The 24,938-nt window shown below is 36.9% G+C and overlaps 2 protein-coding genes across 3 annotated transcripts in view; one reads left to right on the plus strand and one right to left on the minus strand.

The window, feature by feature from the left end:
* RASGRP1 (RAS guanyl releasing protein 1) overlaps positions 1–8,030 on the plus strand; it is a 78,495-nt gene extending 70,465 nt beyond the window's left edge. Inside the window, exons 16-17 of one of the 2 annotated variants that reach the window (XM_032856879.1) lie at positions 238–623; positions 7,645–8,030. In XM_032856879.1, coding sequence (XP_032712770.1) covers positions 238–623; positions 7,645–7,779 — 521 coding nt within the window. In that variant the 3' untranslated portion in view covers positions 7,780–8,030. The remainder of the gene's footprint in view (positions 1–237; positions 624–7,644) is intronic. The other variant, XM_032856880.1, reaches the window with a different exon arrangement.
* A 3,782-nt stretch (positions 8,031–11,812) lies between these two features.
* FAM98B (family with sequence similarity 98 member B) overlaps positions 11,813–24,938 on the minus strand; it is a 38,153-nt gene continuing 25,027 nt past the window's right edge. The window contains exons 7-8 of the mRNA XM_032856881.1: positions 16,101–16,268; positions 11,813–13,847 (exon numbers count right to left, since the gene is read on the minus strand). Of these exons, the coding sequence (XP_032712772.1) occupies positions 13,446–13,847; positions 16,101–16,268 (570 nt within the window). The 3' untranslated portion in view covers positions 11,813–13,445. The remainder of the gene's footprint in view (positions 13,848–16,100; positions 16,269–24,938) is intronic.

The following is a 24,938-nucleotide window of genomic DNA, read 5'->3' on the forward strand; positions in this document are numbered from 1 at the left end:
CAACCTTTGTGCAAATAGAAAAATGTCTTGTCCTCAGGGTAGATGTAGCCTGGCACCAGTGGCCGTGGCTTCACCAGCAAAAGCCCCTGGACTTCAGGCCCCTTCATCCCCTGAAGAGGGTGCCTGAAAAGGAATCCACTATAGCAACAAGAAGGGTCTCAGTTGAAACTAATAGGTCAATCCTGAGTCTCTGCTTTTCTGAGATAGAGTACTAATACGTCATCTATCTTTCTACAGCTCCTGAGGAAGGACCTTTCACATTCCCTAATGGGGAGACTGTGGAACACAGTGAGGAAAGTAAAGATCGGACCATCATGCTCATGGGAGTGTCCTCACAGAAGATTTCTGTTCGGCTAAAGAGGACTGTCGCCCACAAGGCCACCCAGACAGAATCACTGCCTTGGCTTGGCACTGAGGCCCCTTCCGGTTCCTTTATGCTGTCCTCTCCAAGGAAGACAGCCCAGGATACTCTGTATGTGCTTCCCAGTCCCACATCTCCATGCCCCAGCCCCGTCTTGATCAGAAAGCGGGCTTTCGTCAAGTGGGAAAACAAAGAATCCCTCATAAAGTCAAAGGAGGATCTCCGTCATCTCAGACCTCCAACCTACCAAGAGCTGGAACAGGTACCTTCCTTTTCTTTTCTTTCAGACTCCGAGAAATGGGGTTAAACCAAGGAGGAATATGTAAGCTAAAAATTCCAACCAGGTTGGTTAATAGCAGGATAAGACCAAAAAAGGAAAGAAAGGATTCTGGCTTTCTTTCAAACCAGTGGAGACCATGTCTCACATTACATGAGTAGAACAAGATATACCAGGCTCCCTACTGCCCTTTCAAAGTGTTGGTGCCGGGACGCAAAGTCTGTTCAAAGTAGATGCTTTGAGGAATAAACTAGTTTCTACTGATCAGCTTTATGGTGCTGACACCACACCCTTTTTTCTAAATGAAACTCAGACACATCGAAGAATGTGCAGATCTTCTCTATGCAGTAGACAGTACTGGCAAGTGCATATAAACAGCTGTATATAATCTATGAACAACTATAGAAGCTGCTTTTTCTTCTGTTCAGCTTACAATGTCCTAATTATAAGGGGCCCCATAAAAGCATTATAAAAAAGTTTATCAAGAAAAGAACACAAATTTGGGAATATGGTTCCAAGGTTAGAGAAAAGGGCATAATGAAAGAGGAGGACAGGAAAGGGGACAACAGGCCGTTGCCCAAATACTCAATTCTGTAGGGAAAATTATTAATGTACTTTTTGTTTGGCGTACAGGGCTCTTGGTGAGGCCTGGCTCAGATGGTTTCCTACCAATGATAGGGAAGCTCAGATCCACTTCATCACAGATTTTTCTAAAATGTCAAGGTTAGCAATGTGTTAGCAGTACAAACAGAAAACCAACAGCCACCTAGCTAGGTTTCGTTAAATAATTCAACATACTACATGGTGAAATTGCCCAAAATGGCCTCAGAATTCCCTGCATTTTTCTTAGTGTTGTACCTTCCCTGTCAGACTCCTAGAAACTGAAATAAAGAAATAGTTGAAGAAACAAGTGAGATAATACATGTGAAACTCTTGGTTTGGTGCCTGGAACAAAGAACATAATAGTAGGAGGAACATAGGAAAAAAGAACACATTTTCTTGATGAAAGGTATTCTCTGGCTCAGAGTGTTGTTTTTTTTTTGTTTGTTTTTTTTGTTTTTTTTAAGACCTGCTTTAAGAAGTCAATCAGAAGGTGACAAAATGTGGGTTACACAAAGCCCTTTCTCTTTAGGCGGAGAAACTGCCAAAGGCAACTTACAAGAACTCATCTTGGGGACACAGATTTGTGATTCTAATCTCAGAGATACTGTGCCTGGCTTAGTCCTCTGTAAAATACAAGGCCAGGAGTCCATGCTCTCTATGGTTTGCTCCAGATCTTGAATAATTCCTCTGTTATCATGGAACGCATTTACCTAGCACATAGCAATCCAGATAATTTCCATTAAGAAACAACTCATATTACCCAGAAACTGCTTACCATTGCAGGGAGGGAGTAATCAATATGGTATAATATAAGAACACTGGATTCATAGACTGGAGACATCATCGTGGCAGCGGGAGTTGTACCTTTCTACTCTCCCCTTTTATTTACAACAAACTGGTTATTCATAACCAAAAAAAGTGACCTCACGGAACACCCAGGGGATCTATACCTGCCTGTGCCCAGAAACGAGGGGGTGAGCCTGCTCCACCCTCTCTTGTCATGATTAGGCAAGAGCAACCCTGGAAAATGTAAACCAGGTCAGACATGCTGGAAAGTTACACAAGCTGGGGAGGTCCCACCAGCTGGGGCACCATGGGAGTGGAGCCAGACCACATAGAGTTTGGGGGCAGACGCTGAGGACAATCTTAGGACTCAGCCTCCCTCCCCAGGATGACACTGCAATGCACTGGCTTCCTCCCTCACAGAGGACAGGGAAAGCAAAAGTGGTGAGTGACTGACCCCCGTGACAGCACAGGCTGCAGCTGGAGGGACCCATTTCTCTCCAGCAGCACTCAGGTTTCTGAGGAGGGACTTCCAGGACTGGGGGAAGGAAGAAGAAAGGGAAAGAAGCAGATATAAGAATAACCAAAGGTACCAAAGGAACACATCCTTCCTCCCCCCACGACCCCCCACCTCAGGGTTTCAGGTTTGCCCATGGACCTCTGGGAGTACCCCCACTTGAGGATCCCCCTATCATGCCATGGGCAGCCCTCCACCTCTGCCGTCAGCACTCTAGACACCAGCTTTTTTAATGAACACTCCCAAGTGCAGCACCAGAGCCAGCTAAGGTAAAAAGAAACCCAAAACTTAGCTATATTATGTGGCCACCTTATGAAAACTAAAAGGACTTTAACTGCCAGTCTGCTGAATGGTAACAAAGTAAACAACTTAGAGAGGTGTATGCTACTTCAGATATGATGGCAGAGGCACATTTCATGATACACTATGGAAACTCACATATCACAGAAAAGAATTTCAGCAACCAAACTCAAAGGCATGGAATATTGGGGTCTAACTGATAAATTCAAAATAGCTGTTATGAAGAGATTCAACAAGCTACAAGAAACACTCAGGTAATTCAGTGAACTAAGGAATAAAATTAATGAACAGAAGGAGTTCTTTATCAAAAAGACTGAAATTTTTAAAGAACCAAATTCTAGAGCTGAAGAATTCAATGAGATAAAGAATGCACTAGAAAGTTTAGGAAATAAGGCAGATCAAGGAAAGAACTAGCAACTTAGAAATGACTGTGAAGAGGCAAAAAAAACCAAAGGATTTTAAAAAAAGTGAAGAAACCCTATAAGAGCTATCATTATGATGGAAAAAATATAGAAGGAAAAAGGAGCAGAAAGCATATTTAGAGAAATAATAGCTTAGAATTTCCCAAACCTGGAGAAGAAATTGGAGCATACACAAGTCCAAGAAGCTAATGGACCACCCAGTTATTGTTACTTTTTTAAAGATTTTATTTGAGTGAGAGAACGAGAAAGAGCATGAATGGTGCAGAAGGGCAGAGGGAGAAACAGTTTCCCTAAGAAGCAGGGAGCCCAAAGCAGGGTTCAACCCCAGGGACCCTGGGATCATGATCTGAGCTGAAGGCAGATGCTCAACCGACTGAGCCACCCAGGTGCCACCCGATTATAATGCAATTGTCAAAAGCCAATGAGAAAGAATCTTAAAAATTGGGGGGAAAAAAACTATGAAGGAACCCCATTAGCTCTCAGCAGGTTTCTCAGCAGAAATTCTATAGGCCATGGAAGAGTGAAATGACAAAGTATTAAAACTGCCAGCTCAGAATACGTCATCCAATGTCACCTTTCAGATATGAATGTGAAATAAAGGCTTTCTCAGACAAAAACTGAAAGTGCTCAACACTGCTAGGCCTGCCTTGCATGAAACACTGAAAGTAGTTCTTCCAGCTGAAATGAAAACATGCTAAATAGTGACATAAAAGCTAATGAAAGTACACAATACACCAGCAATGATAAGAAATAAGCAGAATCAGAAAACTAGCTATATTAGAATGAGGTGTTCAACCTCTTAATTGTAGGAGAAAGGCCTTAGGAAAGGAACATTAAAAGGTAACTATAGCTACTATAATTTCTCAATGAATTCACAGCATAAAAAGATAAATTGTAATGTCAAAAATATAAAAGGGAAGGAATAAAAGAGTGGAGACAGCACTTTATCTTTGGTCACCTATAAAGTTTCAAGATAAAAAGGACTATTTTAATTACGAGATGTTTTACATGTAAGCCACATGGTAATCACAAAGCAAAAAGAATGAAATCTTGCCATTTGCAATGAGGTAGATGGAACTAGAAGATACTATGCTAAGCAAAGTCAGTCAGAAAAAGACAAATACCGTATGATTTCACTCCTACGTGGAATTTAAGAAACAAAACACATGGGCATAGGAAAAGGGAAGGAAAAATAAGGAAAACAGAGAGGGAGGCAAACCATTAGAGACCCTTAACTACAGGGAACAAACGGACAGTTGCTGAAGGCGAAGAGCATTGAAGTGAGTGAGTGATGGGCCTTGAGAGCACTGGATGTAAGGAGCACTGGGTCTTGTATGCAACTAATGAATCACTAAATTCTACCTCTAAAACTAATAATACAATATATGTTAGTTAAAGTAAAAATTTTTAGGAGGCTCAACTCACTAAGGAAAATCACACTTTACAAGGGTAAGCAGAAACAGAGGGAAAAGGAGATATAAAACAACCAGAAGGCAAATAAGATTAATAAGATGGCAGTAGTATGTCCTTACATAACAATAATTATGCTAAAAAAAAAATGGATTGGTTTCACCAGTCAAAAGGCACAGAGCAGCTGGATGGATTTAAAAAAGACCAATTCTGTGCTGCCACAGGAAACTCATTTCGACTCTCAAGACACATACTGGCTCAAAGTAAAGGGAAGGAAGAGGATATTCCATGCAAATAGAAGTCCAAAGAAAATGGAGCATAGCCATACTTATGTCAAACAGATTTAAAGCCACGAATGTTAACAAGAGACAAGGTCTTTATATAATGGTAAAAGGCTCGATACATCAAGATATTACATCAGCAAGATATAACAGTTGTAACATATATGCAACCAACATTGGGCTTCACTGGTGCAATCTACCAAACAGTCAAAGAAGAATTAACGCCAATGCTTCTCAAACTCTTCCAAAAAATTGAGGAGGGAACACTTTCAAGATATACAATATAAAATGAGGGAACCTCATTATATACCATGACCAAGTGTGATTTATCCCTTGGATGCAAGCATAAACAAATATACACAACTCAATAAATGTAATACATCACATTAGTAAAACAAAAGAAAAATCACATGATCATCTCAATAGAGGCAGAAGAGGAATTTGACAAAATACAACACCCTTTCAAAATAAAAAAACAGATTGGATAGAAAAGGAACATACCTCCACATAATAAGGGCCCGAAATGACAAACCCATAGCTAATAATATACTTAGTGGGAAAAAAGTTAAAACTTTTTCTCAAGATCAGAAACTAGACATAAGGAGGCTTATTCTCCTCACTCTTACTCAACACATTACTAGAAATCTTAGCTAGAGCGATTAAGCAAGACAAAGAAATAAACAGCATCCAAGTCAGGAAAGAAGTAAAAGTATCTACAGATGATGAGTCTGCATATATAAAATTGCCAAAACAACCAAAACACTGTTTGAACCAATCAAAAATTTAGGTATAGTTGCAGGCTACCAAATCAACATACAGAAATCAGCTGCATTCCTACACACTAAGGATGAAATATCTGAAAAAGAAATAGAACAATCCTATTCACAACAGCACCAAAAGCAATGAAATACTTGGGAATATATTTGACCAAGGAAGTGAAAGAAACAAATGAAAAGATATCTCATGTTCATGACCCAAAGAATTGTTAAAATGTCCATACTACCCAAGGCCATCTACAGATTTAATGCAATCTCTATTAAAATACCAATAGCATTCTTTTATAGAATTAGGAAAAAAGCAATCCTAGAATCTGTGTGGAACCACAAAAGAACACAGCTAAAGGTATCATACTTCCTGATTTCAAAGTATACTCAAAGCTATGGTAATAAAATCAGTACGGTACTCAGACAAAAACTAACACAAAGGCCAATGGAAGAATAAAGAGAGCCCAGAATCACACCTTGTTTATACAGTGAGCTAATGTAAGGGCACCAAGAGCATCCAAGGTGGAACGGATAGTCTCTTCAACCAAGAGACTAAATCAAACTTAAAAGTTTTTGCACAGCAAAAGAATTAACACAACAAAAAAGAAATATACAGAATGGGAGATTTTTGCAAACCATAAACCGGATAAAGGGTTATAACCAAATTATGTAAAGAATTCATACAACTCGGGGCACCTGGGTGGCTCAGTGGGTTAAGTCTCTGCCTTCAGCTCAAGTCACGATCCCCACATCCTGGGATGGAGTCCTGCATCAGGCTCCCTGCTCGGCAGGGAGGCTGCTTCACTCTCTCTCTCTGCCCTTTCCCCCAGCTTGTGTTCTCTCTCGCTCATTCTCTCTCAAATAAAACCTTTAAAAAATGAAAATAAAAAATAAAGTGGTAGTTACCAGGGGAAAGACAGGAAGTACAGACGTTGTTTAACGGTACCAACTTACAAGTGGTAAATAAGCCTGAAAGATATGATGCATGGTACGATGAATGTAGAGAATACTGAATTATCATCCTCAAACCTGAGTCCAGAACTTAAATTATTCCAATTATTAAAAAGGATAATATAACAATGAATGTTGATTGTCTTTACAATGGCAGTATTACAACATATCACAGTAACATGCTGTACATCTTAAATTTATACTATGTCATAGGTCAGACATAATTCAGTTTAAAAACTGCAATAGCGGGGCGCCTGGGTGGCTCAGTGGATTAAAGCCTCTGCCTTCGGCTCAGGTCATGGTCCCAGGGTTCTGGGATCGAGCCCCGCTTCAGGCTCTCTACTCAGCCGGGAGCCTGCTTCCTCCTCTCTCTCTGCCTGCTTCTCTGCCTACTCGTGATCTCTGTCTGTCAAATAAATAAATAAAATCTTTAAAAAAAAAAAAGAAAGAAAAAAAAGTGGATTAAAAACCGCAATAGCCTGGAAGTCAACTGCCTCAGAAAATTAGATAATTAAATCCCAGTTTAGGGGGTAGGATAAAATTCTTTATCAAAGGAGTCCATTAGTTTTCAGTGATTTGTTGGGGGCGGGGACTGAAGACTAAAAGAACTATAATATTTATGAAAGTATTCTGAGTCACTGTTTTCATACCTCAGAACTGACCAAAGACTCCATTTCTGCCAAGTTTAGGTCTCTCACTATACAGCATTCGAAGGTTTTATATCCCCCTCTTATGGTTTATTCTGCCTGCTAGCCATCTTTGATATGATAACAAAAACTAACTACTGTTTGCACGTGCTCACTTGATACTTAACTTGTTATTTTCTATTCAGAGCAAAATAAATGTCCTGAAAATAGTTTTTAATTCTCAGCCACAGTGAACAGAAAATGCCAATCAAGTGTAGTACTTCCAATATTGCAACTGATTTGCTATTCATTGCTGCTTTATTAACATACCTCATCTCCTTCCCTTTAGGAAATAAATACCCTGAAAGCAGATAATGATGCTCTAAAGATCCAACTGAAATATGCACAGAAGAAAATAGAAACCCTCCAACTTGCAAGCAAAAATCATGTCTTAGCTCAAATGGATCACAGTGACTGTTCTTAGCCCGGAAACTGAAGGATCACAATGTGTAGAGGAATGTATCAGAGATCTCTTAAGTAAAATGAGTAACACAAACACCTGGGGAACCTTAGATCAACCAGTTATATAAAAAGGGTACTTTAAAACAGAAAAGCAAGTTACTCTTTTACTTAGAAGACTCCTAATGAGTGGAACTGTCTTCAGTCAGTGAATCAATGGGTAGGAAAGCTGAAGAATGCAGAATTTTTGCCATTCACACCATAAACTTTTTTTTTCTCCTGGGACTAATACCAATAGTATTATAAATACATGACCAAGATTTCTGACAAGGTTGCTTGATAAATACATGACCAAGATTTCTGACAAGGCTGCTTCTCCTATGTGGTCTGTGTAGCTACTACCTACTTCCTCAGAACTAAAATCCCTGGAAAATCAATTTGCTTCCTTCTGTGGGTTTTCTTTGAACTGAGGGATTTATTTTGTTCCATCCAAAGCTTGCTTACAATGGGAAGATACTCACGTTCCCAAAAGAGATTCACTTCCTCTGTATTCCAGCATTCTTTTCGAATCTGGTTCCCACTTCACTACCTCAGATATCTAATCAATTAGCCTTCTCCCACTCCTTCCTCACTAGGCTCATACTCACATGAGGATATCTCACAGTTTTAGTCTCATAGTCATAAGTAGGCAAACTAAAAACCTGGAAACATAGCTAACACCACCTAATACATGACTGGCCAGGTAGCTATTTTTACTGCCAACATGGTATTTGTCCTTGTATATCTACACTGGATAGAATTAGGAATTTATGGCTTTTTGAAAGAGTCCGTTTAACTTTTCATGTGCCATATTTTTTTCTTTGAAGTAACTATTTTGAACTGATTTTGTGTTGTACTGTCTTCACTATTAATATTATTTAGAAATAAGCTAGTTGGATGAGAGGCTTCCATAAGACCTGAGAGCGTGTATATGTGTATATATTATGTGTATATAATATCAAGCATGCATGTGACTTGGAATTTTGTTTCTTCCTTTATAAAATATGGAAATGAATTAAACAACTTTGTCATTTACACAAATCCACAAATATAAAGTTAGTTTGTTACAGGATACATAAATTGCTCACAATGTAAAATGTACTGTTAAGCAAAATTACAATTAAGAGTCCTAGGAGTTTTTTTATTAATGAAGGTTAAGGATAAACGGGCTCAATTAGTTGTCTGGACAACTGTTTACAAACTCCTGATCTATAAAATTTATCACACTCTTGATTTCTCTAAAAAGTTCATATAATCATTTTCTTTTTAAGGGGAACTTACCTTCCATACATGGAAAACTTGGTACCAAGCAGACTTGAACTTCATATGCAAGCTGACCAACTGCCAAGAACATAATCTCAACAATTAAAAGGTTGAAACCTAAAGCCAGCAACACCAAATCTTATTCAGAATACAAAGTATATATACAGTGTAACTTCCTTGGAGGAGTCAGATCATTTGAGAAGTTTCTTTGATGAAAGACCAGTTTCCATTTGCATACTTCCTTGTACTGAGCTTTAGTGACAAAACTAGTGAGTAGCTTTCAGTTAGTGTTTTAAAAAATTACTTTACACACAAATTTACCCTTTCCTAATTCCAAACTCAGAAATCCCCATAGCAGGCTGCTTAGGTCCATCACCTGGTATACAAGTTAAGATGTACTTTGTCCATATAAGTAGCAAATGTGAACTTATGATAATCTTTAAAATTCATGTTCTTCATTATTATTCTTTTCCTCTGATACACCAAAGGTGGTACAGCACAATTTCTTTATAAACATAGACATGTGACAACTTTTTTCATTCTCCTTACCCTCCCCATCCAAAATACAGACCCCAGGTTAACACCTGTGTACATAATCTATAATTCTAGAATTCCAAAGGTCAGAGCTCCCTTAATCAGTTAAATTAATATGGCTACAGGGTCTCAAGCACTCCAGAATTTACCACTGAAATGGATAGAAAGCAATAGTTTTACCGCAACTTTTTGCAGTCCAGCAAGGGCAAAATATGAATAGCATGTAAGTTAATATTTGCACTGAGCTACATGGGATTAGTAGTATCTACAGAAATAATCTGGAAAAAATTCTTTGTCAAGCCTAGGATACACATTTTTCTGTCTTATACAGACGTGACTTGAAATAAGTTTGTGCTATATTTATCCATCAAAACAAGGACAAATTTTGTTTTGTCAACAGCAACATCACTTCTCATTTTCTTTGGTAACTGACTTGCCTTTTTACTGACCATTTGTGAATTTCTGTCTAAGGATTATAATGTAAAAGAAATGCAAGGAAAAAAGTGTACAGATTGTAAAGGATTTTTTTTATACATAATGTAAGCTTTCTTTGTGTAATATTTATATGATAAAAGACATTAGGATCCCTACCACATAGCTGTCTTGTGTTTCTTCTAGTTCATGAATATGTAGAAGCTTCTCCAGAATTTCTACTAAAATCCAAGCTGACACCACTTCCCTATTCTATTAACCAAACTGGGTTTTCCTGGAAGGAAAAGCAAAGCAACTAATTATTCATTTAAGTTATTCTAAATCTTCTTATAACATGAAGTAACAGTACAGAAATTTTCAACCTTTTCCTTTCTTATTGCATAAGGACTTACAGCAATCTCCAAATATTAAGCCTATAAATACTTAAGAATGGAGACAAATGTAAGGTTGTCTTTCTGTGGCTTTCGTCTTTAATTCAACAGTTCTAAGAAAACTAGCAAGTTTAGAACTTTGAAGTTGTACGTGAAATTGGTTCACTGAAATACAGTTCAGTCCAGTGTAGACCACCCGGAGCAATTCATTTGTGTTCATGACTACTTAGAGTGATTAAGAGGCAGCTATGACTTCCTCTTAATCCCAGCCAACTTTTGTTTAACCTAACCAATGAGGAGTGGGGGTAAATTCAATCATTCAAATTCACTACGGAATGCATCTGGTACATTCAGATGTGGGTCTATTTATCATTTTGGCAATTCCTAACACTTCATACAAATTAAGTCACACTGACAGCCTGACCCTGAAGGAGAGATTAAACTGCCTCCTTTCTTCCATCCCCAGATTCCGTCCCAAATTAATCTAGCCTGTGCTCCTTATAAGGTATAATCTCATTGCTCAGAAGATTCCCTGGTCACAGATCTTTTTTGGGTCATCATACCTTCTCTTGACATAAATACAGGTAATTAAGCATTCTTGTTTGAAAGGTTTTTTTCTCTTTAGTGAACCAAGGTTTCCCTGATCTGCAGAACACAAGGCCATAGGTTCAAAGAAAACACCTTGTCCCTTCTTCTACTGAGAGCTACGTGTAAAATGGATGGGGACACATATTCTTTATAAGGTCCAGGTAAGACTTTAGTTACTTTAATCCAGAATCTCTCAGTTAAGTCATGTCTATAGGTGCTATTAAGATACCAAAGGCTAGACTAAGGCAGGGAGGGAAAAAAGGGGGGGGTGGATAAATGAGGTAATAGGGGAAAATGAAACTGAGATCCAGGCAAAAAGGAATGAAGAGGAGGCCCATAAAAAGGTTTAGATTGTAGGAAACTGTAAAGTACCATTCATCATACTCTGCATTTGTACTGCACTCAATTTATAAAACATTTTCTCATTATGGCTGTTGATATCAAAGCCCCAAACTGCCTACTGCTAGTCTAGATACTGCTCAGCACACTCTTCTACAATACAAATTTTTCTTAAAAAAGAACATCATGAAAATCCTACCTTCCAGGGAAGCATAAGCTATTACGGTCTAGATCACCCTGTTTTTTATTTGAGTGAAGTTTATAGGAACATGTAAATAGGAGTGGTTCCAGCTCCAATAGGATTCCAGGAATGATAAAATCAGGTAAGATTTACAGTGAGTATAGTGGGTAACTCAACAGCACTCCTATGAAGTTACAAGGAAATCTTACAGAAATGGATAAATTAATGTTTCTGCCATTGTTTACCACAAGCCTTTAGTGATGAAAGCAGTTGTAAACCCCTTCTATATCAGCAACTATACTCCAGTAGTCTTTGATTACATACTTTTAAAAATTATTTATTTTTCAAAGTTCATAGCTATTGAAAAGAATCCTTTTTTCCCAACTATCACAAATGAAATTAAGTATCTTCATTAAATATAAGCACATTTTTAAAATCTATTTTACAAATAATCTAAAGTTTGTTTTCCTATCCTGAACAAATTCCTTTAAAGAGTTAGCTTGAAAAATACATGGCAAAGACTGCAGTATATACACAGTATTTAAAGTTTTAACGTTATTTTAGATTTCACTACAGGGTTTACTATATAAAGCAAAACAAAACAACAACAATGAAACTGCCAAATATCAAATACCATGTGTCCACTGGTAAACATCTTTCTATCTGTTGAGTTTGCTAGATCACAAAAAGTTGTTACGCACAGGTCAACCAAGAGCCCACACTGGGATACACATTTTACAGTGGGAATGAAAAAGTGTAACTATCTTATCTAACTCTCTATACTAAGAGAAAAATGCATTACTTGGCCCACTTCACAACAAGCCCTCAATAAATGGTACTTGTACTCAGGTCTTTATGAAACGATCTGAGAAGAGTGCAAGTGTCACCATTCCTCATTTGACAAATGAGGACAAATCAATCCTTGAGAACTATGGTCATTTCAGCCCACAGTACCCCCTGGGTTAGTGCCATGATTCAAATTCACAACTCTTGATCTCCAAACCTGCTCCAACCACCAAATCACATGTAACCATTCCCTGACTCTGTTTCCCAAATTGAGCTATGAATCAGAATTTCCAAGGGATGCCGAGATCCTACCTCTGATGGACTGACACTGGCAATTACTGCCCTAATCCTAAGCAATGTAGCTCAGCCTGCTTTTAATATTCAAACACCTAAGGTGATGGCACAAATGATGAAGAGACGGGTTTATATGATGAATATTTTTTACATCACCATGTAAAATTATTACTTGTCCTCATCCCTTTAGAATAATTCTGACCTTGGTCTTTAACTTTGCTCTCTTAAACAAAATCACAGATTTCAAATCCACCTGGAAAATAAATCAAATATGCATAGCAAAAAGTAGGCTTAAGCTTCAGTTAATGGACCTTTAACAGAAACCCTGGTCAGAGGAATTGCTGCCTATAAAAGAACAAACAAGTCATGACAACTATCTATTGAACACAACTATTAGATCAGTCCCGTTCCCTATTTCATAAAGTATAATAATCAAATACAAAACACAGCCACAGGAATACAGATGAGGCAATAGTCTATATTCCTTTCCATTACAAGTTGGGTAATTTATGTTTCAAACCTGAATAAAATACAGGTAACAATCTAAATTCAATCATGACAATAAAATACTTTCCATTTTCCAAGTATGGTGGTAATAAATATTTACATTTTTAAAAATAATTTTTGCTCTTTTGTTTTTTAAAAAGACATGCTCAAGGGTACACAGAATATGGAAAAATCATCACTCTAAGAGATCAAATGGTGGTATAAAACAATGCTCTTACAGATTAACCCAAGTCAAGAATGGTATAGGGAATCTAACATGGTGTTTACTTCAAAAATGACATTCAAGTATGTTATCTAGAACACTACAGCTAATGTCTCTGCCAAGAAGTAAGCACTGCTATCTAATTTTGGTAGATTTTAATATCTTCTATATCCACCGCCACCTCCTCCATATGGATCTCCATAACCTCTTCCACCATAGCCCCCTCTTCCACCATAGCCCCCTCCTCTTCCACCATAATCTCCCCTCCCTCCATAATCTCCTCTGCCTTGGAAACCTCCTCCTCTACCACCCCCTCCCCCGCTTCCTCCCCACCCTCCTCCTCCACCACCTCCTCCTCCACCACCTCCCCAACCTCCCCCACCTCCCCAACCACCTCTTCCACCCCCACCACCTCCTCGACCACCCCCACCACCTCCACCACCCCAACCACCCCTTCCGCCGCCATCCTGTCTCTTTTGCCAAGGGGGCATTTCAGGGGGTGGTGGTTCAATTTCATTCGGCCGTCCTCCTCTGTCAGGCACCCTTCCCATCAACACCTGTGTGAAGAAACACTGTCTTTCAGTTTCTAATATTTTAGAACTTACAATTTATATAAAGGATTCAAGTGATACTGAACTTATTGTTCTAATAAAGAAACAGAAGCCAAATATTTAAGGACATGAAAGCATCAGACATGCAGCATGAATTAATAATGAAAATAGAAATGTAATGTATGACAAATTCCTCACAGTGTGGACTACTTTTAAACAAGCCAGGGAAGGGAAGCCTGGGAGGCTCAAGTCGGTTAAGCATCTGCCTTCGGCTCAGGTCATGATCCCAGGTCCTGGGATTGATTCCCATATCGGCCTCCTTGCTCAGTGGGGAGCCTGCTTCTCCCTCTGCCTGCTGCTCCCCCTCTTGTGCTTTCTCTGACAAATAAAATTTTTTTAAAAATTAAAAAAAAAATCTGGGAAATATTGCTGAAACTTAAGGGCTTGTTAATTTTCTCTTGCTCAAGTTTGTTTCCAAATTCTGTAACAAATGCAGTACCCACCATACTAAAACATTTTTAGCAAAATAATTTCAATATACATAAATTATATAGCCTATATTCATGAATTTTTATCTATTTATATACAATTCTGGACTTTCCACTGCCATTCATTTGGTCATGGATTATCCAATAAAAAACTCTCTTCCTAAACACATGTTATTTTAAAAGTATTAAGTATATATGGTAACATGTGAATTTAATGAGATGTTAGAGATGAATAGGACTATAATCCAAGGTTATCTCTCTAAAGATACAGGGATTCTCAATGAACTAGTCATTTCTTATGAAACTTAAGCTCACAAATTTCCAATGATATACTAGATACTATATTATCATAAAGAAAATAAAGTTTCGATAGGCTCTCTTAACCATGCTTCACAATACTTGAAGGATAAGCCAGGAAGAGTTTGATTTTAAGTCCCCAGCCTTCTGTAAAAGGGGCTACTTTATATGCCCATAAATACAGACAGTGCTAACAAAGAAAGCTAGGAGACTAGCTTCCTGCTCGTCTCTTTCAGGAAAGAAGGTAAAACAGTAAGTGCCTCAACCAAAATGACCTACAAATCGGTTTGATTTTACTTCCATTGATCCTCTAATCAAAACTATGTTTTAGTAATTTATGTCATAAATTAAAGACAAAAAGTACAACATCCTTACTGTGGGGCAATGTTGGAAGAATGCAAACATTCTCTTCAAGTCACCAATAATATGTCCTAATTACCAAATGCAAAAAACCCAGCTTTTCTTGGTGGTTATTTTCACTGGTCTCTCCACAAAACAAAGGTGCTATGTTGGTGACCACATGGGGACACTGCTCCAAGAACTGATAAAATTGCCTTCAAATAGACTACAAATTATAAATTTGGAAAAGAGATGGGCAATGTCACTTAAAGTAGAACTCTTGATCCCATCAGACTAGATCATGACCTGATATAAGATACTAAGAAACATATTTAAAGACGGAATAGTCTCAAAAGGCAGAGGAGGCTGATTTAAAATAGAAGAGGGAGGAACAAACACTGGTGACTAACTTAGCAATAATCAACAAGTCAACTTTATACACCACCACCCCAATAGCAAGATATACTTTATCAAGTACACTTTTTTTGCTGAGTAACAATGTTTCAAAATTGCCCAAATCCCTTTTTTGCTCTAAATACGTAAGTGCTCTAAATACAGAGTCCATGCCAGTCAAACTGACAAATCTAGATTATCACCGTCGCTGCTGTTGTAAAAGATTCGATCTCTTTGAGCTTGTTTTAAAGCAATGTTGGAGAAATGGATCTATACTCTTCATCAGAAAATGAAACCTCCAGAAGATTCACTAACCTACCCAAGGTCTATGTAAATGACAGAACTGGAATATGAATCCAGACCTATAGGTCTCCAAAGCATGTACTCCTTTACACCAAGGATATAAGGAACCTGTCAGTACCTGAAACAACTACTGCAGATTTTTACTGACAAAAAATAAATACATTCTTGAAAAGAAGGCAAATAATTCCTGCTAAAGTTACTGATAAAATCAATTCTTAATTACTCTAATTCAAATAAAACTGTCGTTTGATTTATGAACACGGAGGTTCAAATGAACAAGCACAAGCAAAACATAACTAAGCCTGGATGAACTGAAATAATTTTGCCACTTTCTGTTCTAGAAGTTTACCAGGGTGTAAGAGAAAAATGGATTGAAATCAGTAAAAACATCAAATGAAGATATAAATTCATTCTCCACCATACTGAAAGAAAAACCAACCTTATTAATGGCACATGCCGTCTTCTCTCGGCTGGAGCCACTACTTGTTCTAATGATCTTGGAGAGATCTTCACGAGCAGCAAGCAGATGTGCCAGTGTAATCGTTGTCTTGGGTGATAAAGCATAACGCTTAGGCTGGTAAATTCTTGCTATGTCATCTGTTTTTACCTAAATAACCAAAGATAGAGGAAAAAAAGAGCCAAAGAACATTTCAATAAAAGAACAATGGCAATCATCATCTTCAGAAAGAAGAAAGAATAAAGAGATAACGCAAGAAGAAAGAGAAAAGAATAAAACATTTAAATCTCATCATTTGTATGCAGAATGAAAAAAACAGACCAACAGGTGCCAAAAAATACATAATTACCAATAACAAGTCATTAAAAAATAACACACAAAAAAGATTCCATCAATACTAGCTAACAAAAAAATACTTAAAAATAGCTTTAACCAAAAACACATATAGGACCTTTAAGAAGGAAACATTAGTAAGGCTTTTAAAAACAAAAAGAAAACTTGAATGAACCGAGAGAAATGCCAAGTTTCTAGATAAGGACATTGAGTATTGTCATTTTCCCCCCAAATTAACTTACAGATTTACTATAATACAATGGAATTTTTTTTTTAGAGGATGGAGGGGGGAAAAAAGGCATCTAAAGTTATCCAGAAGCTAAATATGTAATTATAACTTAAAGAATTTTGAAAAAGAAGAGTTCTACCAGATATTAATATGTAATATGAAATCATCATCACTGTCTTAACAGTTAACATTCCTTGAGTACTTATTAAATGTGCCAGGATACGGTCCACTTAAGTCATTTCCTTAATCCTTAAAACATCCTTTTAGAGTGGTTGTTTTTATTATCCCCTTTTGCAGACAGAAAAAGAAATGAGACCTGGAAAGCTTAAACAATTTCCCCAAAACACACAGAGTCCCAGTTTTGTCTACTAATTAGAGGTTCTAGTTGACTCCCAGGCAAAGGTATCGATAACAATATAATATCCTACCTCAGTCTAATTAAATGGAACTTGGCAGAAAAAATAAACAGATGAAAAAAACAGGTGATTAAAATCCAGAGCTTCATAAATATATGAATGCAATAAATGATAGAGGAGACATCAAACATCAGTGAGAAATGGATAGGATGTAAAAAAAAAATCAGTGAGAAAAGGGATGGACTAATTTTTAAATGGTTTTGGATGGAATGAGCTACTATTTATTAAAAAAAAAAAAAGGAACAATGAGGCACACCATATAGCAAAGAGAATTCCAAATATAATAAAGAGTTCATTGTTTAAGGTTTAATTTTAAATTGAAAAACTTAACTACATTACAAAGATTAAAATTTCTATACATCAAAAACATAAAACAAAAAAACTGATAAAAATATTTTAAACAAATAAAGCAACCAGCTAACTTCCTTAATATATAAAAAGCTCAATCAAAAGGAAAATAGGAAGATCCTAAAGGGATAAAAAGAAAAGACGCAAAAAGAAATTTCGAAACAAGAGGAAACTCAAAGGACTAATAATCTTATGAAAAAAGGTTGAACTTTACTTAAAACAATTTAGTCTTTTTTTAACCATCAAGTTAGCAATCAAAGTGCTTAATATTCTAAATATTAAAGAAGCTAAAGAAAGGACAAAATTTTATTTACCCTATTGGTAGGAGTTTAAATTTATAAAAACTTCCCAGAAAACAATTTGGCCATGGCAAACAAGACCATTAAGAGTCATAACCTTTGACACAGTAAATTTCCACTTAGGAATCCACCGTAAGAATATAGCTTACAATTTACAAATAAAAGTTACATGCATTAATATTCCTACTAGTAGTTAATACAGGAAAAAATGTTTAAAATAAGAAATTATGGCATCATTATATGATAAAATATAATGCAGTCATAAACAGGATACTGAAAGGAAGTACTGCTACATTCAGTAACAATGGTAAACCTTGAAAGCATTATGCTATCAGACATAAAATGCCACATACTATATGATTCCACTTACATGAACTGTCAGAATAGGTAATCCAGAAAGAAAGAAGCAGATCACAGTGGTAGTTGTCAGGGAAGGGGGAGAGGGAGTATTGGGAATGACTGCTAATGAGTACATGTTTCTTTTTAGGGTGATGGAAATGTTTTGGAATTAGACAATAGTAATGGTTACAAAAATACAGTGAATTTATCAAAAACCACCCAACTGTGCACTTTAAGATGGCAAATTTTATTGCAAAAAAAAAAAAATTAATTTTTTAAAAGATTTTCTATTTATTTGAGAGAGTGAGAGAGCACATGCACAAGTGGAGGAGAGGCAGGCAGAGGAAGAGGGAGAAGCAGGCTCCCAGCTGAGCAGGGAGCCCGACATAGGACTCGATCCCAGGACCCCAGGATCATGGCCTGAGCCGAAGTCGACGCTAACTGACTGAGCGACCCAGGTGCTCCCTAAAAATTAACTTTAAAAAGAATATTAAAATCTTTAGAGGTATGGGACAATGATCATAATACAGTGGAAAAAAAAGTAAACTATATAATTATACTCAGTCTTATCTCAATACTAGCAAAATAAAGAAGAAATCAGACTAATAAACATATATAATCTTTCCAAAGGGCAATTCTAGAGTATGCATCAAAACATTATAATCTATTTATACATACTGTTTCATCAAGAAATTCCATTTTAAGAATACATCATGGACATGAACAAAAATTTAACTGCTGAGCATATCGTTAGAGGGTCAGACAAAATTAAAGAAAACCTCAGTATCAATACAGTATACTTATATGATAAAATATTCTACAAAGAGTTTAAATGCTGTAGAACAATATTTTGAGTCATTCAACAATCTCAGACACATGAAATGGGGTGAAATGACAACGATATATTAAATTTAACAAGAAAACTCGTGTATAATTGCATGTATTCATATAATTAATTGGAAAGGATTAAATGAAAGGACAAAACTGACCTAAAATAGCCTAAGAAGAAGAATTTTGAGAAATCATCCAGACTAAGGAATAAAGAACAAAAAGATAATTTTTGACCTAAACATGATGAAAAAAAGACCAAGATGAGAAGATAATTATCAACGTATTGCCTAAAGGCATATTTTCTCTAAGTCCCCAAGTTTAAGGCTAGGAAAGAGTCAACATGTCTACAGTGTTTTAAATGGTGTTGGAATGAACTGTCCCTCTTAATGTTAAAACAACATAACAAAACTCATTTTGGATTTCTGGGTAAATTTAAGGACAATAGTGAAAACATCCTAAGTTAGCATGTTAAGATACCTTTAATGCACTACATTTCGCAATTTTCCTTATATTCTCAAATTCCTTTTTCTCATTACAATTCTATCAGGTTAAGGGGTACCTGGGTGGCTCAGCCACTTAAGTGCCTGCCTTTGGCTTGGTCATGATCTCAGGGTCCTGGGATCAAGGCCTACATCAGGCTCCCAGCTCAGCAAGGAGTCTGCTTCTCCCTCTGCCTCTACTCTTCCACCCCACCCACACTCAGTCATGGGCACACTCTCCTTCTCTCTCTCTCTCAAAGAAATAATCTTTAAAAAAAGAAAATTCTATCAAATTAAACTGGAGACCCAATACATAAAGCAACTCCATTTAAAGTTACCAGAGGTGAATAAAATTAGTATCTCCCAAACATCTGAACTTTATTCCATTTCTTGAGGTCCCCAATCATGTCATCTACTTCTTTGTTAACTCACAGCTCTTAGAGTTGGGTACCTTGCATACAACAGTCACTCCAGTGACATGGACACACACACACACACACATTTCTGGAGTTTATCCTGGTGCACATGGAGAACACAAACAGGCTTACCCCATCTGAGAAGCTGATTAGGTATGGTGGTTACAGAGATCTTCTAAAAACGTTCTATACCTGATCATATAGGATACTGAAATGCTCATCCAGAACCAGGTACATCATAATGCCTGACACATATGAGGTGCTGAATAAATATTTATTGAGAGAAAAGACATGAATGACAGTCTACAACTCTGCCTTATAGCTATTCGATTACCATGCTAAAATTTTTTTCTCAGAGGAGGGTTCAGACAGTGGCATAAGAGGATCCCGAAACTCACCTCCTCCCCTGGTCAAAACAAATACACAGATACACAGATACATGAGGAGTAATTCCCTCAGAAAAAGCTCTGAAAACTGAATAAATAGAGCCTCCACAAAGAGGAACTAAGAGGCAGCATCAAGAGAAGTAGGAGTGGCGGAGACCTCCTTTCACCAAGGGGAAAAAAACCCAAAAAACCCACACCAGCCACAGCCATCCACAGTTGGGAAAGAATCTCAAAAACATGGAATGTCTCCCTGAGGAGTGAAGGGTTAGAGCTCAACAGAGGCACTCCAAGAATTATATCCTGCACAAGAGAGATAAGCCCCCCAAAGTTAGACTTTGGAAACAGAGATTCCAACCAGGAAAACCACTAAGCTACACAAAAGAGAAAATCTGTTCTTAAAGGGCTCACTGAACCCAGAACCCAAAGATAAAACACAGGTTGGAAAAGAACCCAGACCATGGGTAAACGTGTCCACTCTCTAGTCCTGGGGGTGCCTGGCAGGCACAGAGAGGCAGGCAATTGTTGAGATATACTCTAGGGATGGAAACACTGTTATGTGACAGTTTTGAGGTCACATTTTACTTTCCTAGTGTTGATGCTTGCAGGCACCATCTTGGAACTCTCAATCTAATGTGCTAATGCTGGCAGTGCTCCACTGAGAGCCTCATTCACAGGCAGACTCCCATAAATAATGGGAGTCCCATACACAGCTCACACAGACAATGCCCCTTGAGCAGGTGGCACTGGTGATCGAGAGGAAGTGCACTTCTGGACCCAGCAGGACATCACCTACATAAAGCCACAAAGTCCTTTAAGACTGGGAGAGGCAGCCAATTTGCCTAATACATACAGAGAGAGTCAGACAAAATGAGGAAACAGAGAAATACATTCCATATGAAATAAAAAACAAAACCCAATAAAAGATCTTAATGAAACAGAAGTTATCTATCCGAAACAGTTCAAAGTAATGGGCATAAAGATGCTCATCATACTCAGGAGAAAAACAGGTGAAGTGAGAATTTCAACAGTGTAAGACTGTACCAATCACAGCTGAAACACTCAATAAATGAAATAAAGAAGATAGGAGAGAATCAAAAGCATATTAAATGAGAAGAACAGAGAGTGACCTGGAAGATAAGGTAGTGGAAATCACCTGCTCACAACACAAAAAAGCAAAAAAAATTTTTAAAAATGAGGATTGTTTAAGGGAACTCCAAGACATCAAATGTACCAATATTTGCATTATAGGGGTCCCAGAAGGAGAAAAGAGAAAAAAGAGAGGCAAAAAACTTATTTGAAACAATAATGGCTGTACACTTCGCTAACCTGGGAACGAAAGGGACATCCAGGTCCAAGAGGCAATAAGAGTCCCAAACAAAGAGATCCATACCACAACATATAAGTAAAATATCAAAAGCTAAAGATAAGGAGAGAACTTTAAAGACAAGAGAAAAAACAACTAGTTATATACAAGGAAACTCCCATAAGTATATTCATTAAGTATATTAGCTGATTTTTTTCAGCAAAATTCTTGCAGGCCAGAAAGGAGTGACATGATCTATTCGATGTGCTGAAAGGAAAACTTAAAACCAAGAATATCCAGCAGGGTTATCATTCAGAATTAGCAGGGAGGTAAGAATTTCCCAGACAAACAAAAGCTAACAGAGTTCATCAACACTACACAGATCTTAAAAGAAATGTTAAAAGGATTCTTTAAGCAGAAATGAAAAGCCATGACTAGAAATAATATATAAAAGAAAAAAATCTCACTGGTAAAGGCAATTATATAATTAAGGTAGTGGATCAGCCATTTATAAAGCTAGTATGAAGGCTAAAAGACAAAAGTAGTAAAATCAACTATAACTACAGTAATTAGTTAAGGATACATAAAATAAAATGATATAATGTACGATGCCAAAAACATACAATGTTGGTGGGGATGGGAAGTAAAAAATGTAGTGCTTTTAGTATGCATTCATCAATTCATTCCAAGTGACCATCAACTTAAAACAGACCATTATATACACAGGTTGTTATATATAAAACTCATGGTAACCAAAACCAAAAACCTACGATACACAAAAAATAAAGCAAAGGGAAGACAAACATAAGACTACGGAAGGGCATCAAACTACAAGGAAAGAGAGCAAGGCAAGAAGAAAAGACAGTGAAGAACTACAAAAATAACTGGAAAACAATTAACAAAATGGCGATTCTGGCAAAAATGGCAACACACATATCAATAATACTTAAAATGTTAATAAAATAAACTCCAGTCAAAACACACAGGATGACTGAACAGATAAAAGAACAAGATCCATTTATCTGCTGCCTATAAGAGACTTACTTCAGATCTAAAGATACACAGGGACTAAAAATAATGGAATAAAAAAAGGTATTACATTCAAATGGAAAAGGAAAGAAAGCTGGACACCACAAGTCCAAGTGTGGACTTGTATCAGACAAAACAGACTTTAAAACAAAGAACAGGGACACCTGGTTGGCTCAGTCAAGTAAGCATCTGCCTTCAGCTCAGGTCATGATCACAGGATCCTGGGATTGAGCCCCACATCGGGCTCCCTGCTCAGCAAGGAGCCTGCTTCTCCCTCTGCTGCTCGCTCTCTCTCAAATACATAAATAAAAAATCTTAAAAACAAAACAAAAACAAAGACCATAATGAAAGATAAACCGGGGTATTATATAACGACTATGAATAGATCATCCAAACAGAAAAATCAACAAGGAAACATTGGCCTTAAAAAATACATTAGACCAAAAGGACTTAAAAAATATACTAGAACATTCCATACAAAATCAGAATATTCTTTTCAAAGGTATGTGGAACATTCCTCAGGATAGAACAGATGTTAAGCCACAAAACAAGTATCAATAAATTTAAGACTGAAATCATACCATCCATCTCTTCCAGCCACAACTGCACCAAACTAGAAATCAATTATAAGAAGAAAACTGGAAAAAACAAAATGTGGAAACCAAGCAACATGTATTAAACAACCAGAGTCAATGAAGAAATCATAGAGAAAACTTAAAAATACTGAGACGATGAAAATGGCAACATTCCAAAATCTATGGGATGCAAAAAAGCTGTTCTGAGAGGGAAGTCCATGGCAATACAGGCTTACCTGAAAAAACAAAAGAAACCTCAAATATGCTACACCTAAAGGAACTAGAAAAAGAACAACAACAAAGCCCAAAGCTAGCAGAAGAAAGGAAATAATATATATCAGAACAGAAACAAATGCACTACAGACTTAAAAAGAAAAAAAAAGAAAGGCAATGAAACAATGAACTGATTCTCTGAAGATAAACAAAATTGACAAACCTTTAGTCAGACTCATCAAGGAAAAAAGAAAGAGCCCAAACGGAATTAGAAATGAAAGAGAAGTTACAATCAATAGTACCAAAATACAAAGTGTCATAACAGACTATTATTGAACAACTACATGCCAATAAATTGGACAACTTAAAGAAACTAATAAATTCCTAGAAACGTACAATCTTCCAAGACTGAACCATGAAGAAACAGAAAATATGAATACACTGATTGTTAGCAATGAAATTGAATCAGTCATCAAAAAACTCCCAACAACAACAAAAAAGTCCAGGACCAGAGAGTGTCACAGCTAAGTTCTACCAAACACTTAAAGAAGAATTAATATCCTTCTCCAACTATTCCATACTCATTTTTAAAGGCCACCGTTCACCTGAAACCAGACAAGGACACTAACAAAAATAAATTACAGGCCAATATCCCTGATAAACATAGAATCAAGACTTCTCAACAGATTATTTGCAAAAGGAATTCAACAATACATTAAAAATACATAATCAAGTGGGATTTATTCTACAGATACAAGATGGTTTAACATCTGCAAATCAAATGTGATATACCACATTAGTGACATGAAGGATAAAAATCGTATGATCTGGGGCACCTGGGTGGCTCAGTCATTAAGTGTCTGCCTTAGGCCTGGGTCATGATCCTGGGGTCCTGGGATCGAGCCCGGCATTGGGCTCCCTGCTCCGCAGGGGGCCTGCTTCTCCCTTTCCCACTCCCCCTGCTTGTGTTCCTGCTCTCGCTCTCTCTGTCAAATAAATTAAAAAAATCTTTTTTTAAAAAAATTGTATGATCTATCATCTCAAAAGATGCAGAAAAAATATCTAACAAAATTCAGCATTTATTAATGATAAAAACTCTCAACTAAATGGGTAACGTACTTCAACATAATAAAAGCCATATATGACAAACCCATTGTAAACATCACACTCATCAGTGAAAAGCTGAAAGTTTTTCTTCTAGGATCAGGAACAGAACAAGGATGCCTAATTCTTGCTACCGTTACTCAACATTGTACTAGATGTGCTAGCCACAGGTATTAGGCAAAGAGAATAAAAAGGCATCCAAACTGAAAGTAAGAAGCAAAACTGTCATTATGTGTAGATGACAGGAGATTGCATACAGAAAACCCTAAGGACTCCACCAAAAAAACCTATTAAAACTAATAAATGAATTCAGTAAAGTTGCAGGATACAAAATTTATACACAGAAATCTGTTGTGTTTCTATATACTAATAATTATCTGAAAGAGTCATTAAGAAAATAATTCCATTTACAATTGCATAAAAACAAAACCTAGGAATAAATTTACTAAGGAATGAAAAGATCTGTACAATGAAAATTATAAGACACTGATGAAAGAAACTGAAGACAATATAAATAAAC

Source organism: Lontra canadensis, unplaced genomic scaffold, assembly GCF_010015895.1.
Source record: "Lontra canadensis isolate GAN:19392208 unplaced genomic scaffold, GSC_riverotter_1.0 scaffold12, whole genome shotgun sequence".
Lineage (NCBI taxonomy): Eukaryota > Metazoa > Chordata > Mammalia > Carnivora > Mustelidae > Lontra > Lontra canadensis.